Here is a 15,822-nt window from a genome sequence, read left to right on the forward strand (position 1 = left end):
TCATTAGCAAGCATTCCTGACTCAGCTTTACAAACAAGTCTTCTGCGCTATGAAGTTGAACAGAACTGGTTTGGCCATAGAGATCATATTTTAGCTAGACAAGAGCCATTATTAATGCTGTCCCTGCCTTGCACAAGGGTATAATTATCTAAAATGATTTAAAGTTAATAGGTGCTCACAATATTAACATTGTACATTGTGGTATATGCAGCCTACTTTACTCTTAGCGCTCTTCTGCCTTTATTAGTCACTCCAGAGTACAATATAAAAACTAGTGTGGGGAAAAAAAATCTATTTTAGCAATACTGCATAGGAGGAAATTCAGAAGAATTCATTCTCTCATTGCTAGCTAAGGGAATGCATCTTAACACGACAGTCAGGATTCAGTTCCTGCCTATGTCAGGGATTTCCCAAGTGCCATGAAGACGAAACAAGAATCCACTGTCCTAAGCTAGAATTGTTTTACAGAGGTGAATTCCATTCTTGCTGCATGTGTTCTAAACACCATGCTTTGAAATGGCAATTCCCAAGAGCAACAGTCTTCTGGACAGATGTTATGTTAAATTAGAACCACAAGATCTTGGTAAAAAAAAAATAAAATAGCCAAGAACAACACAATTATATTTGCAGTTGAATTACGAGTTTCCTCCATGCGTGCAATATTTGTACCACCTCACTGGGAGCAAAACCTCTGCCATGGCATAGACCCACAGCCCAAACGCAGCCTCAGGCTGCCCCAATCCCCTTAACTCTGCCCCCAGGTGTGCAGAGGAGCAGTGCATGATGGGAGGCTCCTGAACACAGGAAGGCTCCCCCTGGTGGCAGAAGACCAGCAGGAGGACTTCAGTGATAGATACATGGGGGACGTCCATTCTCAATAAATCAGTTCACTGCACTCCATCGTCCCTCTGGAGGGAGGCTTTGTGCATAAAGACACCAAGCACGCTTAGATAAATTAAATCCACTGTCTTGATGTTTGTGTCATGAATTACTTGTATTTAGTGAGGCAGCCCTGAACATCCCCCAGGCTGCAGAGGAATATTCTGGAGACACTGGGAAACAAGAATTCAAAGTACTTCACAAACATGTCAGTATATCATACTTGGAAATCATTTTATGTTAATAGTAAAAGATATCTTAGTGGATTTATACTTCTCTGACCTCACACGGAATAAAAAATGTAAAGCATTTGTTTAATCAGCTCCTTCTTTTAGGTTTCAGAATTGGAGATGATTTCATCTTTATTTAAAAGCTAGTTTTGCTGTCAAGTTTTTGCACCAGATACTTCCTCTGAGTTCGTTAACAGCACTTCCATCAACTCCATTAACATTATATCAGATGAGAAGGAAGCCCTGTGCCTCTAGAGATTTATCTAGGTGTGGATGTCAGCCTGTATTTCCAACAAGGAAAGAGTTCTTTCATGCACTGACTCACCGTGATACTGACATCTCCGAGTCTCTGTGCACTCATGTTTTTAGCAAAGATAAGTCACAAAAAACAGCCATGTATTTTTAATTCCTAACAAAATCAGCAGAGCAAAACCAGGAAACTTCAAGATTAAAGGCACTGGCAGCTTACAGTCTGCATTTTGAGTCATTACTCAGCTTCAGATAACCATAAACAGAAAGCAAAACAATTAAAGGAGTAATACATGCAACAAAGTTTGCTTCATAAGTAATTAAGGTGCTTTACACAAAGGGTGGCTCAGATCCTCCAGGCAATCTGAGGAAGGATATAAACGCTCTTTTCACACACAGCTTTTCTCACTACTTCTCTTGGTTTGTTCTCTGCGGTACACTGAGTAAGTCTGATTTGACAACTATGAATTTGATGTTATTTTAGCGTAAATCTTGTTAAAAACTGGGACTAAATCCTGCATGAAAGCGCTATCAGTGGGATTAGTAAACACCTTGCTGTAGATTCTTTTTTTCTCTGCAGGATAAAGGCTGTAAAATAAAAATCAAGGGTTTCTCGAGACTCTGCGCTGCTAATTTGATAGGAGATGCAGGACGTTAAATCTCTTCTCTTGGAAAACTTCGCAGAAGAGCAGCATGTTTTTAGCTCTGTTTTTGCTTATTTGCCATGCAAGGGGGATTTGGCAGTTGCTGGGGGGGGGGGGATGTAGAGGGGGTGGCATTCTGTAGATGGCCGTTTAAGTAAAACTTCATTGCTTTAAATAGCTTTGCTCCGCTATAGAGATGCAGACTGCTTTTATTTGTTATTAGTTTACTTGGAGTCCTAACAAGCTACACCAGCTGATGATTACATACTCTTACTTCATATAACTTTGAAAATAAGCTCTCACTTCTAACTATTAGCACGTGGCTTTGCTGGCATTTTCATGTCTTTACAGAGGATGAATTACACAATTTTTTCAGGTCAATGCTGAGTTCAAACCTAAGGGTATTTGAGGAATAAACGCTATGCATGCTTTCCCCCTGCCCCCACCCTCTGCAGAATGAGGTGTTTGGAGATAGTTTTCTGTTCCCCTGGCTACCGCTGAGAGAAGAAAATAGACCAGAGAGCTCGCGAGCTTGCTCCTTCCCTCTGCCAGCCCCTGGTACAAGGCAGCACTGAGCTCCTGAAGTCAGGGAAAGCAGCTTCGGACACTCCATGCTTTGCAATATAATTGTTTATTCATTAGAAAGCATATCTGGCTACCTATTTTATGACACCGTATACCACTTTTCCGTTGATAAAACAATTGACCAACCACTCATCTACAATATGAATGCTGTAAGCAACGCATTTTATTTATTAAATCTATATTTGAAAACCCCTGTTTATTCTCTGCCTTGAATTTTTCCGTGTCTTAATGGAACAATGCCTGTTTATAGCAGGAATTTACATGGAAAATAATAGAAGAAATAAAGTAGGTTCATAAACAGATAATTCGATATTCAGAAGCGTGGAAAACCCGGATCCCCCAGCTTGCACCCCATCCATACAGCACATAGAGTGGGTGCAGCCCTGGAGGCTGTGGGTGGGAGGAGAGGAGACGCTGTGGGAACAGGCTGCTGCTTGTCTGCAGGAAGCACTGCCAAGGGCAGGGAGGAGTGAGAGCAGAGTTAGCTTGGGGGGATGGGAAACACAGGGAAAGGGGATGATTTGGGCTTTGGGAGGAAGGGAGGGGAACAAGCTTAAAGGAGCAAACCAGAAAGAGAGAAATAGATTAAGGAAAAGGCTATAGAGATGGGGAGAGGGTTAAACAGTTTCTCTTCTCCAGGTTATCTCTCTGAAGTTCCCTTAGAGCCAAGCTTAGAAGCATCAATTACTGAGCACGCAGGAAAAAAAATAAAAAGCAATGACAACCAAGACTTTTTTTTCTTTCCTTTCCCCTGTCTAATTTTACAATTAACTTGCAGGAAACCTGTGCCACAGCCGGGTGATGGCTACCAACCAGCTGGCTTGCTCCAATCCCTGCGAGGCCAAATGCCCCCAGCCGCTGGCCAGCAGTAGCAACGAGCCCTGCGTGGTGACCTGCGGTGACTCCCGGGTCATCATTTACCCACCACCTGTGGTCGTCACCTTCCCAGGGCCCATCCTCACCACCTACCCACAGCAAACCGTGGTGGGGTCCTCAGAGTCTGCAGAATTGACCCAGGCTGAGCCCCCCGCCGCGGTAGCCCTACCTGCAGAGGCGCCACCAGTTGAGAAACTCACCCCACAAGTCATCACCCGTCCTGAGCCGCGCTGTGCTCCCAAGTACTCCTACACCTATTCTTCCCAATGGACACATCCATGCAACTCATATCGCTCCGGAAAGCGGTGGGCATACTGAATACTCATGGAACAATCTGAAGAAGTCAAGGGAACTCTAGAAGAAAATTAAGGGTGGAGCTAATGGGATCAGCTCAAATCACCCCCAGGGCTGGGCTCCAGCTGGAGAGAATGAGAGCTGTGAGAGCTCAGCCCTTGTGGAAGGCAGGCTTGTGTGTGCATTTCCTCATTTTGCCTTTAGGTTAGGTCTGTTATCCTCTGGCTTCCCCGTTTAGTCATCTGCTTACATTATGCTTTGTTTCAGTTATGTTATTAACACTGATTTTAGAGAGGTGACTTAGGACGCTAGAAATTGCACGCAGGAAATGCACTAAAAGGGAAATACATAAATTGATTGCATTACTTGGATGCTGGTGATCAGCGAAAGCCCTACTGGACCCCCAGAAAGATGTACTTTATATTCTGGACAACTTATACTTTGTACAATTGTAGAAAAGCTGTCTCCTTCCAAATAAATTTTCTATACCAAACTATGTCTTTTGGTTTTCATTGCCATGTAATCACTGCCTTCTCCTTTCATTCCTTTGTTGAATCTGTAGTGTGGGAATCAACTCTTGTTTCTGCATTAGAGTAAGATAAGAATGTTTTATTTCATGGTCTCTGCTGCCAAAAATTTTTGGGGGGTCTTTGTACTTTACTGGGGAGGTTCTCTGATAGTTTTCGTCATTTATCATCTAGATGAACCTCTCCCAGTAATGCATGCTTAATATATATGTGAATAAATTTATAGTCACAGAGATTATGTAGATGGAGTAGATTATAGGCACAAAGACTGCAGCTTGCTTCTGTCCAGCCTTCTGCAATACTAATATTTGGTGCTGGACAAACAAGACCTGAGTAATAGAGAACTTAAGGAGGAAAAGTTAAATAATTAGCAATATACATGTATAGCTAGCAACATAGTCAGTTAGTGAATATAGTCAGGGTGAATATATATGTAATTTTTTCATTGTACACATTGCAAGAATATCCTGCACGAGACTGACCAAACCAGAGAACAAGTCGTGATGTGCCCAAAGAAGAGCTTGAAGAAGCATCAGGAAGGCCTCAAACCAGGTCCCCTGCAGGTTTCATTTCTCAGGGAATGATCTCCATCAAACTTCCTGTGTCCTTCTCAGGGCAGGGCAATTTCCCAGCACTTGACCCAAAGCCCAAAACAGGAGGTGACTTCATTGGGTTCAGCCCTCAAGGTGGAGAATCCCAAGGCCCAGACAAAGCCCAGGGGCTCCTGCAGAGGGAGGCAAAGCTGTATGGGCACTCTGGTGTGCACCTGTGAAGCACCACAATAGCATCACACCTGATGGGTTGTGACGGGGAGCAGAGGGATCTGGTTTAAAGAGCTGAAGAAAGATCACTTTGGATCCCACTGAAAATTTCCCTTCCTTCTTTCCATCTAGGGGGAAGGAAAAGCACGTTCATTTCATCTGTATTTTCTTGTTTTCAGTGTAAAAACGTATAAGTTTTCCCAGGGTCTGAATGAGAACAAAATATGGCACTAGTCCAGCATTTGTTCCTCTATAGAACACACAAAACAGTATCTCACCTGTGAATCTGCACACAGTAACAAAGCATATCTTTCTGTAGTCATTTGTCTACAGTTTATTTTAAAAGTGATCTCTGAGAGAAAATCGGAGATATGATAAAACTTTTCACCAAACCTGTGAGCTGTTGGATATTTCACATCATTGCTTTGTTATAAACAAGTTTCATAGCGAGGGGAGGACCAAACTCAGACAAAAGGAAACTCAGACAAAAAGGAATTGTTGATGCAATACAGATTCTTTAATGCAAATGGAGAAGGCAATACAGAAAAAAGCACAACACAGAAATAATGAATTGCAATCGTGCAAACCACAAGGCTGTAGCAAGTCTCAATCCAGGGCTTCACCCCAGAGATTCCTTTTCTTAGCATCGTTCAGGAGGCTCAGAGCTGGTCAGAGTAGGGAGAGCTTCGCCCAACGATGAGCACTGCTTTGCTGTACACAAGTAGAGGGAAACTTCTGGAGGCACTGTTGGAAACCCTGAGCCCTAAACTGCAGATTTCAGAGGCTGAACTGAGCAAAAAGCAAGGAGTAATGATTTAAAGCAACTAATTTGGAACAGCCATAAGAGGGATGGAAAGCTACATCTGGTGGTAGAAGAGAAGAGGAGGTATTTGTGAAGACTCAGCAGATGCAGCACTGTAGTGTGTGGATATTTGGGGTTTAGCAGGGCCCACAGCTGCCCCCAAGGGACCTGTAGCCTCGGCCCCAGCTGCCATATCCACAGCTGCCAAAGCCTCCATAGCCCCCAAAGCCCCCAAGGCCATAAGAGCCTCCATAGCCTCCCAGGCCTCCATAGCCCCCAAAGCCAGCACTACGTCCAAAGGTGCCACCCAAGCCCGATCCAACGGCAGGGACTCCTGCTGAGCCAACCACAGCGTTCTGTGGGAAGGAGCTGAGGATGGGCCCGGGGAAGGTGACCACGGTGGCCGGGGGTTGGATCACCACGGTGGAGTCGGGGCACTGGCGCACGCAGGGCTCATTGCAGCTGTCAGCCAGAGGGGTTGGAGCGGCCACACCGCAGGCAGGGGCACACAGGCTGGAGCAGGACATCCTTTGGTTCAGGAGATGAAGCTGTGAGAATAGGCAGAGACATATTCAGGATAGAAATGGAACACGAATCCTTCATGCCTTTCTTGCATTTGGAGCATGTACCGAGGAAATGCTCTGCACCATATCTGTCAGTCAGAGCAAAAGTACAATATTCACTTGAAATGCTGGTGTAAACAACCTGATCTTCCTGCATGAGGCTATGTCCCAGCAGAGCCAGAAGGTGGAGTAAAACTCCCTCACAGAAAGCAGTGAGAAAATCATGGAGAGCTCAGAAGATAAAAGTGCATTGGTAAGCTCAGGACACGGTGTCTAAAAGTTTAAATATCCATTATTTCCTTATTTCTGAAAAAAAATATGATCACATCCAGACTTATCAGGCACTAAGAAAAAAGTGTTAGAACCCACAGCAATGAAGCACTTGACAAAAGTACTGCTAAGAAACTGAGGAGATACATAAGGAATAGACTTACCACTCTGAGATGGAGAGTCAAGTGGAGGAAGGTGGATAGTGGACTGCAAAGCCCTCAGCACTTTTATACCTGTCCCAGCCATCCCCAAGCATTGACTTGAGGGTGGTAGTGGCAGAAGCCCCAGATAATCATGACATAAAGCCAGCACTCTTCATGACACACAAGGAGTGATGCGGAGTAATTATATCCCTCATCATTGGTACCCTAAGTAACAAACATGCCCTGGAGAAGAAGAATGTGTTGGGAGGGTCAAACACTGATGCAACATCACATGAAGGACCACGTGCTGATGAATCTGACCTCACAACACCAACAAACCCCAAAGTGTTCCTAATCCCAAACTTCATCTGTGTTGAAGAGTCAGAGGCATCCTGCAGATGAAACATTTTACAGAGCAGCACGCTGCCAGCACGCCTCTCATTACCTCCACTTTATAGGCTGGTAAACAGAGATGGTGGAACTGGGGGCAAAAAATGAAGCCATCCCACCCACCAGGGACCACTCCCAGTTGTCCACCATCATCCTACACCAGTAAGAACTGGGAGGCAATTGGGGTGTGAGTTCTAGAGCATCTGTAAACATTACTTCTGTGAGATATGGGGCATTTCCTTTTCAGTAGCTTCCTAAAGATGCTGAAAAAATGTGGAGCTATGCTGGATTTTACAGGTGAAGATGCAATTGCACAAAGGATAAGGAAAATATTAGGGTTGATTAGTTCTATTTAATGAGGACCAGTAGCATCCAGAATTTCACATAACTGCATGTTGCCATCAAACTATTCCATCTTCTTGTTCTCCACAACCAGTTTGTGCCTCAAAATCCACAAAGGGTAGAGATACAATTGTGTCACTTTACTGGTTGTGTGTCATAAAGCCTATTGGCTTTATTTCATGATTATTGGGAGCTTCTGACACCACCGCCCTCCCATCTACGCCCTGGGCTCTCTGGGATAGGTATAAAAGAGCTGAGCACTTTGCAGTCCTCTATCCAGCTTCCTCCACTTGACTCCCTTCAGCTCCTGGGTAAGTGCAGCTCTCTGAGGCTCCTCAGGGCTCTCTCCCTGCCTCTCCATCCATATGGCTCTCCCCATCCCTTTCCTCACTGTAGGTCCCTTTGCAGGACTGCTTGACTGTGTGGAAGATGTCCTGCTCCAGCCTGTGTGCTCCTGCCTGCGGTGTGGCAGCCCCAGCCCCACTGGCTGACAGCTGCAATGAGCCCTGCGTGCGCCAGTGCCCCGACTCCACCGTGGTGATCCAACCCCCAGCCACCGTGGTCACCTTCCCCGGGCCCATCCTCAGCTCCTTCCCACAGAGCTCCGTGGTTGGCTCAGCAGGAGTCCCTGCCGTTGGATCGGGCTTGGGTGGCACCTTTGGACGTAGTGCCGGCTTTGGGGGCTATGGAGGCCTGGGAGGCTATGGAGGCTCTTATGGCCTTGGGGGCTTTGGGGGCTATGGAGGCTTTGGCAGCTGTGGATATGGTGGCTGGCGTCGAGGCCACAGGTACCTCAGCAGCAGCTGCGGGCCCTGCTAAGCACAGCACTGCCTCTGTCCACGATTGAAGGAGAGCTCGGAAGAATCCCCTGAAGAAGCATGTCCCCATCTGATGCCATGAGGAAGGACTCCCCTTTGGCGCTGCTGGGCTCTGGTGCTTGGACATCTCGTACTCGCACAGAGACCAGCTCTTTCTTCCACTGCTGCATTTGATCTTTGCTTCAGGACTCGCTGCCCTGTGATGATGCAGCCCAGTGCTGACTGCCTGCTTCTGTCCTTCTGCCTTCTGCAAGGAGATGGGGACGGCCTCTGGCCAGCGGCTGTAATTCTGTCACCTCCCACCCCCCCCCTCGACCCTGTAATAAAGGCTCTCTTGCATCACAGTTTTCTTCTCTGAGTTTTCCTTCACCCCTCCTGTTGTGCCCAGTTCCCACAGCATCTGCACAGGCTCTATGCAGCCACAATCTCTCAGCTGGGCCTTCTCAGGAGCCTTGCGGGCACTGCTCCCTGCCCTCTTACCTGCCCTTGGCTCTATGGCTCCAGCTGGAGCTCACCCCATCCAGATCCCATACAGTGCCTTCAACAGTTGCTCCTGCCTCAGAGCTCTCTCCCTTTCCTCTGCCCCTGGTTCCTGCCTGCTGCAGCCCAAGGAGTGCTCGTGGATAACAGTGAGCTCAGTATCCACTCTTGAGTGTCCCTGTAGGTGGCTTTTTGGGCTGTGTGGTCCATGGACAGCAGTGCAGCCTCCCAATGGGCAAAGGCCATGTCAGAGCATCCTGTGAGGCCATGGTGCAAAGAAAGGAGGCTAAGATTCCCTCAGCAGCCTTGTCTCTTGCCTCTCAAGATTATCTCCTACACCTCTTCTACCCAGAGCTCCATACACCACTACCATAGGCAGTTCTTACTCACCTTTGGCTGACAAGAAATTCCACAGCAGCTTGGGCCACATGGCTCTGCCTGAGTAGGACAAGCAATGCTGAGCCCTCTGCTGCCCTTCATCTCATACAACGCTCTGGGACTCTAGGCCCCGCAAAGCACCTGGCCACATCAAAGCAATGGGGACCAGCCACTACCTCCCACCAATGGGCCTGCAACCATCCCATGGGACAGCACAGGAGGCAAAACATGGGGTTTGGCTGAGCTCCATCACACAGGAGCCAGCAGAGGTGAGGAAGGAGGGCAGAAATAAAGATGTAAACAAGGTTAATGGAGGAAGGACAATTTTCCATTCAACCAGTGCAGGAAACCTATGCTTCTAGTTGATGGCATGTGTTCTTCTGAGATCTGCAGCAGTGACCAATCTGCTGCTTCACTAGCCAACTTGTCATTCCTGACAGGAATCACCTCTGTGCAAGAGCAGCGCGCAGTGCTTGGATCATGGGACCAGAAGATGTATGGGGAGGAAAAGGACACCAGACAAAGAGGAACTCCAAACTGCAGCTCAAAACCTTTCTGCTCCCTGGGTGAGAATGGCCATGCTCCATTCACGTCTGAGAGTGGAACCATGGGAACATGGGGATGTACCTCATTTACCCACTCCAATGCCCCCTCCAAGTTATGAACTTAGGGCCACTATTAGCAGGTGGCAGGATCCCTGTCCATGCACTTCCTGTCTTCCCATTTCCTCTCATCTCCATGTGTGATTACTGGACTGTCAAGAAAGGATGTGAAAGAAGGCATGGTCAGTCCTTAGTGGACAGAGGATGTGGAAGAGACTCTGTGGGACATCCAGTGAGTGTAAACATACTGAAGTGAGGTTTGTTTATGAGGTGTCATTATACCAATTGCAAGAAGAGAGGAGGCTCAGTGGGATATGTTCTGCAGGACCTCTATACACTGTGATCCTCAGCAGTAATGCACAGCCCCACTTGGCAAATGTCCCAGAGGCAATGCTGTGGGAGCAGGTAGCAGCACAGAATCAGAGACCGTGAGATGTGGGGGAAGTAGGGAAGGAGAAGGAAAATAAAAACACCAAGCTCAAGATTACGGTGCAAGAGAGAGCTTTTATTGTAGGAATACGGGAGGAGGAGGAAGATGTAAAATGGGCAGCCCCTGGCCAGAGGCTGTTCCCATCAACTTGGAGATGCAGAGGATAGAAGCAAACAATCAGTGTTGGGCTGTGCCATCACGGGGATGCCAGTCCTGAAGTAAAGATCATACAGAGCAAAGAGAAATAGAGCCACGCTCTGTACAGGTACAAGTCGTCCAGGCTCCAGAGACCAGCAGTGCCAAAAGGGAGCCCTTCCTCACGGCATCAGGTGGGGATGTACTAGGACTTCTCTGGAGCTCTCCTTGACCGTGGGCAGAGGCAGTGCTGTGCTTAGCAGGGCCCACAGCTGCCACTGAGGTAACCAAGACCACGGCGAAAGCCACCGTATCCACAGCTGCCAAAGCCTCCATAGCCCCCAAAGCCCCCAAGGCCATAAGAGCCTCCATAGCCTCCCAGGCCTCCATAGCCATAAGAGCCTCCATAGCCCCCAAAGCCAGCACTACGTCCAAAGGTGCCACCCAAGCCCAATCCAATGGCGGGGACTCCTGCTGAGCCGACCACAGCATTCTGTGGGAAGGAGCTGAGGATGGGCCCGGGGAAGGTGACCACGGTGGCCGGGGGTTGGATCACCACGGTGGAGTCGGGGCACTGGCGCACGCAGGGCTCATTGCAGCTGTCAGCCAGTGGGGCTGGGGCAGCCACACCGCAGGCAGGAGCACACAGGTTGGAGCAGGACATCTTCCACACAGTCAAGGAGTCCTGCAAAGGGACCCACAGTAAGAAAAGTGTTGGGGAGACCTGTATGGATGGAGAGGCAGGGAGAGAGTCCTGAGAAACCTCAGAGAGCTGCACTTACCCAGGAGCTGAAGGGAGTCAAGTGGAGGAAGCTGGATAGAGGACTGCAGAAGCCCTCAGCTCTTTTATACCCATCCCAGACAGCCTGAGGCATACATGAGAGGGTAGTGGTGGCAGAAGCTCCCAATAATCATGAAATAAACCAAATACGCATCATGACTCACAGGAAAAGATACAGAGCAATTATTTCCTTTCCCATTGGGTACACTGAGACAAAAACATGCCTTGGAGAACAGCAAGGGGATGAGAAGGTGACATGGCTATACACAATTACTTCAAAGAGAAGGTGTTGCTCTTGCTGATGTGTTTTGAACAAATTACCCCCAGTGTGTTCCTAATGCCTTGGCAGATTAGCATTCACAAACAAAGACATCATAGCTATAGACGTAGCCTTGGCTGGCAAGTCAGAAAAGCCCCACGCTCCACTGGGCAGGGAACTGCCAACAATCAGAGATGCACTGACTTCCCAACCCAATTGCATCCCACTGTTTGCCACTGAAGGGTGGTGGCAGTTGTTTGGGAGCTGTCCCAGGAAGGTGGGATCATTTCTTCGCTTTGTCCAAAGTTTACCAGCCCATAAAACAGCGGTAATGAAGGTAATGATAGACATTGTGTCTGTGAGCAGGATTGCAAAGTGCTTTGTCTGTAGGATACCTGTGAGTCTTTCTCATAGATGAAGTTTGGGATTAAGAACAAATTGGGATTTATAGGTGTTGTGAGGTCAGCATCAGATGCGCGTGGTCTGTCTTTCCTGTAATTGCTTGTAATCACCTGTCCCTCATCAGCTTCTTGTTCTCCAAAGCATGCTTACATCCCAATATCTCCATTGATGAAGGATTTAATTGCTTTGCCTCACTCCATGATTCTCATGAAACATTGTTGCTTTATTTAAAGATTATCTGGGACTTCTGCCACCAATGACCTCCCATCTGTGCCCCGGGCCGTCTGGGATGGGTATAAAAGAGCTGTGCACTTTGCAGTCCTCTATCCAGCTTCTTCCACTAGATTCCCTCCCTTCAGCTCCTGGGTAAGTGCAGCTCTCAGAGGCTTCTCAGGACTCTCCCTGCCTCCATCCATACAGATCTCCCCAACACTTTCCTTACTGTGAGTTCCCTTTGCAGGACTCCTTGACTGTGTGGAAGATGTCCTGCTCCAGCCTGTGTGCTCCTGCCTGCGGTGTGGCCGCCCCAGCCCCACTGGCTGACAGCTACAATGAGCCCTGCGTGCGCCAGTGCCCCGACTCCACCGTGGTGATCCAACCCCCGGCCACCGTGGTCACCTTCCCCGGGCCCATCCTCAGCTCCTTCCCACAGAACGCTGTGGTTGGCTCAGCAGGAGTCCCTGCCATTGGATCGGGCTTGGGTGGCACCTTTGGACGTAGTGCCGGCTTTGGGGGCTATGGAGGCTTTGGGGGCTATGGAGGCCTGGGAGGCTATGGAGGCTCTTATGGCCTTGGGGGCTTTGGGGGCTATGGAGGCTTTGGCAGCTGTGGATACGGTGGCTTTCGCCGTGGTCTTGGTTACCTCAGCGGCAGCTGCGGGCCCTGCTAAGCACAGCACTGCCTCTGCCCATGGTCGAAGGAGAGCTCTGCACAAGCCCCAGCACATCCTCACTTGACGCCGGGAGAAAGGCTTTCCCTTCGCCATTGCTGGGCACTGGTGCTCAGTCTTCCCGTCCCTGCACAGCGACTCTGTGCTCTATCTTCCTTTGCTGTGCTTGTACTTCAGCTTCAGGTCTGGACACGCCGTGACGTCACAGCCCAGAAGTGGGTGCCTGCTCCTTTCCCTCTGTCCTGTGCAAGAGACTGGGGACATCCTCCTGCTAGGGGCTGCTCTTCCACCAACTCTCTCAAACATGGAACCTGCAATAAAATCTGTCTTGCATCACAGTTTCCATCTCTGAGTTTTCCTTCACATCTCCTCAATCCCGAGTTCCCACTGAAGTCACAAAGGCTCTTTGGGGCCACCAATTCCAGCTCACAGCTGAGCCTTCTCAGGATCTCGGTGGGCTCTGCCCCGTCCCCTCTCACCTGCCCTGAGCAGCAAAAGATTCAACAGCAGCTGCCCCAGGCAGGCTCCAAACTGCACCTTCAGTACTTGCTCCTCCCTCACAGCTCTCCCCCACTTCTCTGACCCTGGCTCTACCTGCTGCAGCTCAAGAAGAGTTCTTGGCTCCATACAGAGCTCAGTGTCTGCTCTTGAGTGTCCCTGTAGTTGGCCTTTGTGATGTGGGGTCTGCGGACAGGCATGCAGCCTTCTGAAGGGCAAAACCAGTTCCAGAGACTCCTGTGATGCCCTGAGGCAAAGGAAGGAAGGTGAGAGCCCATGAGCAACCTTGTCCACAGCCTCTCAAGATTCTTTCCTGCTCCGCTTCTTTCCAGAGCTCCACATAGCATTGAGGATGCTGATTTTCCCCACCACTGCTCAGAAACAATTTCACAGCAGCTGTGAAAAATTGCTCTGACAGGGCAGCACAGCCGTGCTTCACTCTGCCCCATGTAGTGAATGCAGTGCTGGGCCCTTGGCTGCCCTTCATCTCATACAATCCTCCTGGACTCAGGCCACCCAAATAACCCCCCACCTCAGCGGGATGGGGCCCAGCCAGCACCTCCCACCAATGGGCCCTCACCCAGCCCACATGGGTCACCACAGGAGGCAAAACATGGCGTTTGGCTGAGCACGCTCACACAGCAGCCAGCAGACACGTGGGGAAGGAAGGGACAAACTGAGCTGTAGCCAAAGGCAAGGGAGGAAGGACAATTTTCTGCTCATCCCGTGTAGGAAACCCATGGCTGTTCCTGATATTTGCTGCCTTTTCACCCTTCCCTGTCTTCCAGTTGCTGATGAGTGTGTTCTCCTGAGGTCCCCAGCAGTGACCAACCTGCTGCTCCACTGCCCACCTTGATTTCTCTGGCGGGCGACTCCTCTGCACAAGACGAGTGCACAGTGCTGGGATTGTGGAAATAGAAGATGTCTGGGGCACAAAAGGATGTAAGGAGAGGAGGGACTCCAAACTCTGACTCAAGACCTTGGTGCCTCTCTGGGTCAGGATGGCTGTGCTCCATTCATGGCTGTGAGGGCTACCTTGGGAATTCCCTTACCTTGGGGTGGTAATTCCCTTCCCCTCTCCAGTGTCCCCCTCCAGGATCTGAACACAGGGACACTGTTAGCAGCTGGCAGCAGCCCTGTGAATACTCTGCTTGTCTCCCCATTTCCCCTTGCCGCTATGTGTTATCACTGGCATAACAAGAAAAGGAAGAGAAAGCAGGCATGTAGAGGCCAGGTTGTGCAGATCTCATGGAAGAGGTTCTGTGGGACATCCATTGAGTGTTAACATACTGAAGTGAGGTTTGTTTCAGAGGTGTCATTGGACCGGTTGTAGAAGAGAGGAGGCTCAGAGGGATGTGCTCTGCAGGACCCTCTATGCACTGTGATCCTCAGCAGTAATGCACAGCCCCAACTGCCAAATGTCCCAGAGCCAGTGCTGTGGGAGCAGCTAGCAGCCCAGACTCAGAGTCTCTGAGATAAAGGGCATTTAGAAAAGGACAAGGAAAACAAAATACGGGGGTCAAGAGTGCAGTGTAAGAGAGCTTTTATTGCAGGTCCAGGGGAGGAGGAGGGAGGAGGCAGAAGGGCAGCCCCTGGCCCGAGGCTGTCCTAGTCTTCTTGCAGACAGCAGAGGACAGGAGCAGGCAGCCGAAGTTGGGCCATGCTATCATGGGTAAGCCGGTGTAGAAGCAAAGGTCAGGCAGAACAAAGACAGACAGAGGTGGTCCCCATGCAGGAAAGTGGCATTCAAGTTTTGCAGTCCAGCGATGCTGAAGGGAAGCCCATCGTCACGGCATCAGGTGGGGATGTGCTGGGTCTTGTGCAGAGCTCTCCTTCATTTTTTCTGGAGGCAGTGCTGTGCTTAGCAGGGCCCGCAGCTGCCACTGAGGTACCTGTGGCCTCGACGCCAGCCACCATATCCACAGCTACCAAAGCCTCCATAGCCCCCAAAGCCCCCAAGGCCATAAGAGCCTCCATAACCTCCCAGGCCTCCATAGCCCCCAAAGCCTCCATAGCCCCCAAAGCCGGCACTACGTCCAAAGGTGCCACCCAAGCCCGATCCAATGGCGGGGACTCCTGCTGAGCCAACCACAGCGTTCTGTGGGAAGGAGCTGAGGATGGGCCCGGGGAAGGTGACCACGGTGGCCGGGGGTTGGATCACCACGGTGGAGTCGGGGCACTGGCGCACGCAGGGCTCATTGCAGCTGTCAGCCAGTGGGGCTGGGGCGGCCACACCGCAGGCAGGGGCACACAGGCTGGAGCAGGACATCTTCCACACAGTCCAGGAGTCCTGCAAAGGGACCCACAGTGAGGAAATGGTTGGGGAGAGCCATACGGATGGAGAGGCAGGGAGAGAGCCCTGAGAAGCCTCTGAGAGCTGCACTTACCGAGGAGCTGAGGGGAGTCAAGTGGAGGAAGCTGGATAGAGGACTGCAGAGTGCACAGCTCTTTTATACCCATCCCAGACTGCCCAAGGCATACATGGGAGGGCGGTGGTGGCAGAAGTCCTAGATAATCTTTAAGTAAAGCCAACACATTTCATGACACACAAGGAGTGATGCTGATTAATTATATCATCATCGGATACATGGAGTA

The 15,822-nt window shown here is 49.7% G+C and overlaps 6 protein-coding genes and 1 long non-coding RNA gene across 13 annotated transcripts in view; 3 read left to right on the forward strand and 4 right to left on the reverse strand.

Annotated features, from left to right (window-relative positions):
- Positions 1–3,860, reverse strand: part of LOC128090633 (feather keratin 4) — a 73,109-nt gene extending 69,249 nt beyond the window's left edge. For all 7 annotated transcript variants that reach the window (XR_008210982.1, XR_008210983.1, XM_052703060.1 and 4 more), the window contains exon 1: positions 3,664–3,860. Coding sequence is in view for 5 of the 7 variants with exons in the window: in XM_052703060.1 (XP_052559020.1) it covers positions 3,664–3,675 (12 nt within the window). In the remaining 2 variants the exon portion in view is untranslated. The remainder of the gene's footprint in view (positions 1–3,663) is intronic.
- Positions 1,633–4,250, forward strand: LOC128090635 (uncharacterized). The gene is made up of 2 exons (XR_008210984.1): positions 1,633–1,801; positions 3,366–4,250. It is a non-coding gene; the product is annotated as an uncharacterized LOC128090635 (long non-coding RNA).
- A 1,734-nt stretch (positions 4,251–5,984) lies between these two features.
- LOC128090618 (claw keratin) lies at positions 5,985–6,374 on the reverse strand. The gene has a single exon (XM_052703029.1). It carries the CDS (start codon positions 6,372–6,374, stop codon positions 5,985–5,987), a length of 390 nt encoding a protein of 129 aa, XP_052558989.1.
- A 1,403-nt stretch (positions 6,375–7,777) lies between these two features.
- On the forward strand, positions 7,778–12,729 carry LOC128090639 (claw keratin-like). Its single transcript, XM_052703068.1, has 2 exons — positions 7,778–7,866; positions 12,301–12,729. Exon 2 carries the CDS (start codon positions 12,322–12,324, stop codon positions 12,727–12,729), a length of 408 nt encoding a protein of 135 aa, XP_052559028.1. The 5' UTR covers positions 7,778–7,866; positions 12,301–12,321.
- LOC128090601 (claw keratin-like) lies at positions 7,985–8,374 on the forward strand. Its single transcript, XM_052703000.1, has one exon. It carries the CDS (start codon positions 7,985–7,987, stop codon positions 8,372–8,374), a length of 390 nt encoding a protein of 129 aa, XP_052558960.1.
- On the reverse strand, positions 10,655–11,062 carry LOC128090643 (claw keratin-like). The gene has a single exon (XM_052703073.1). It carries the CDS (start codon positions 11,060–11,062, stop codon positions 10,655–10,657), a length of 408 nt encoding a protein of 135 aa, XP_052559033.1.
- Positions 12,730–15,088: 2,359 nt separating the features above from the next.
- On the reverse strand, positions 15,089–15,496 carry LOC128090642 (claw keratin-like). Its single transcript, XM_052703072.1, has one exon. It carries the CDS (start codon positions 15,494–15,496, stop codon positions 15,089–15,091), a length of 408 nt encoding a protein of 135 aa, XP_052559032.1.
- Positions 15,497–15,822: the final 326 nt, after the last annotated feature.

Source organism: Tympanuchus pallidicinctus, unplaced genomic scaffold (genome assembly GCF_026119805.1).
Source record: "Tympanuchus pallidicinctus isolate F22 unplaced genomic scaffold, pur_lepc_1.0 scaffold48, whole genome shotgun sequence".
Taxonomy (NCBI): Eukaryota; Metazoa; Chordata; class Aves; order Galliformes; family Phasianidae; genus Tympanuchus; species Tympanuchus pallidicinctus.

What these genes read in the sequence shown, in the direction of transcription:
- LOC128090618 (XM_052703029.1), bottom strand. Translation starts at nt 6,374, where the DNA reads ATGTCCTGCTCCAGCCTGTGTGCCCCTGCCTGCGGTGTGGCCGCTCCA.
- LOC128090601 (XM_052703000.1), top strand. Translation starts at nt 7,985, where the DNA reads ATGTCCTGCTCCAGCCTGTGTGCTCCTGCCTGCGGTGTGGCAGCCCCA.
- LOC128090643 (XM_052703073.1), bottom strand. Translation starts at nt 11,062, where the DNA reads ATGTCCTGCTCCAACCTGTGTGCTCCTGCCTGCGGTGTGGCTGCCCCA.
- LOC128090639 (XM_052703068.1), top strand. Translation starts at nt 12,322, where the DNA reads ATGTCCTGCTCCAGCCTGTGTGCTCCTGCCTGCGGTGTGGCCGCCCCA.
- LOC128090642 (XM_052703072.1), bottom strand. Translation starts at nt 15,496, where the DNA reads ATGTCCTGCTCCAGCCTGTGTGCCCCTGCCTGCGGTGTGGCCGCCCCA.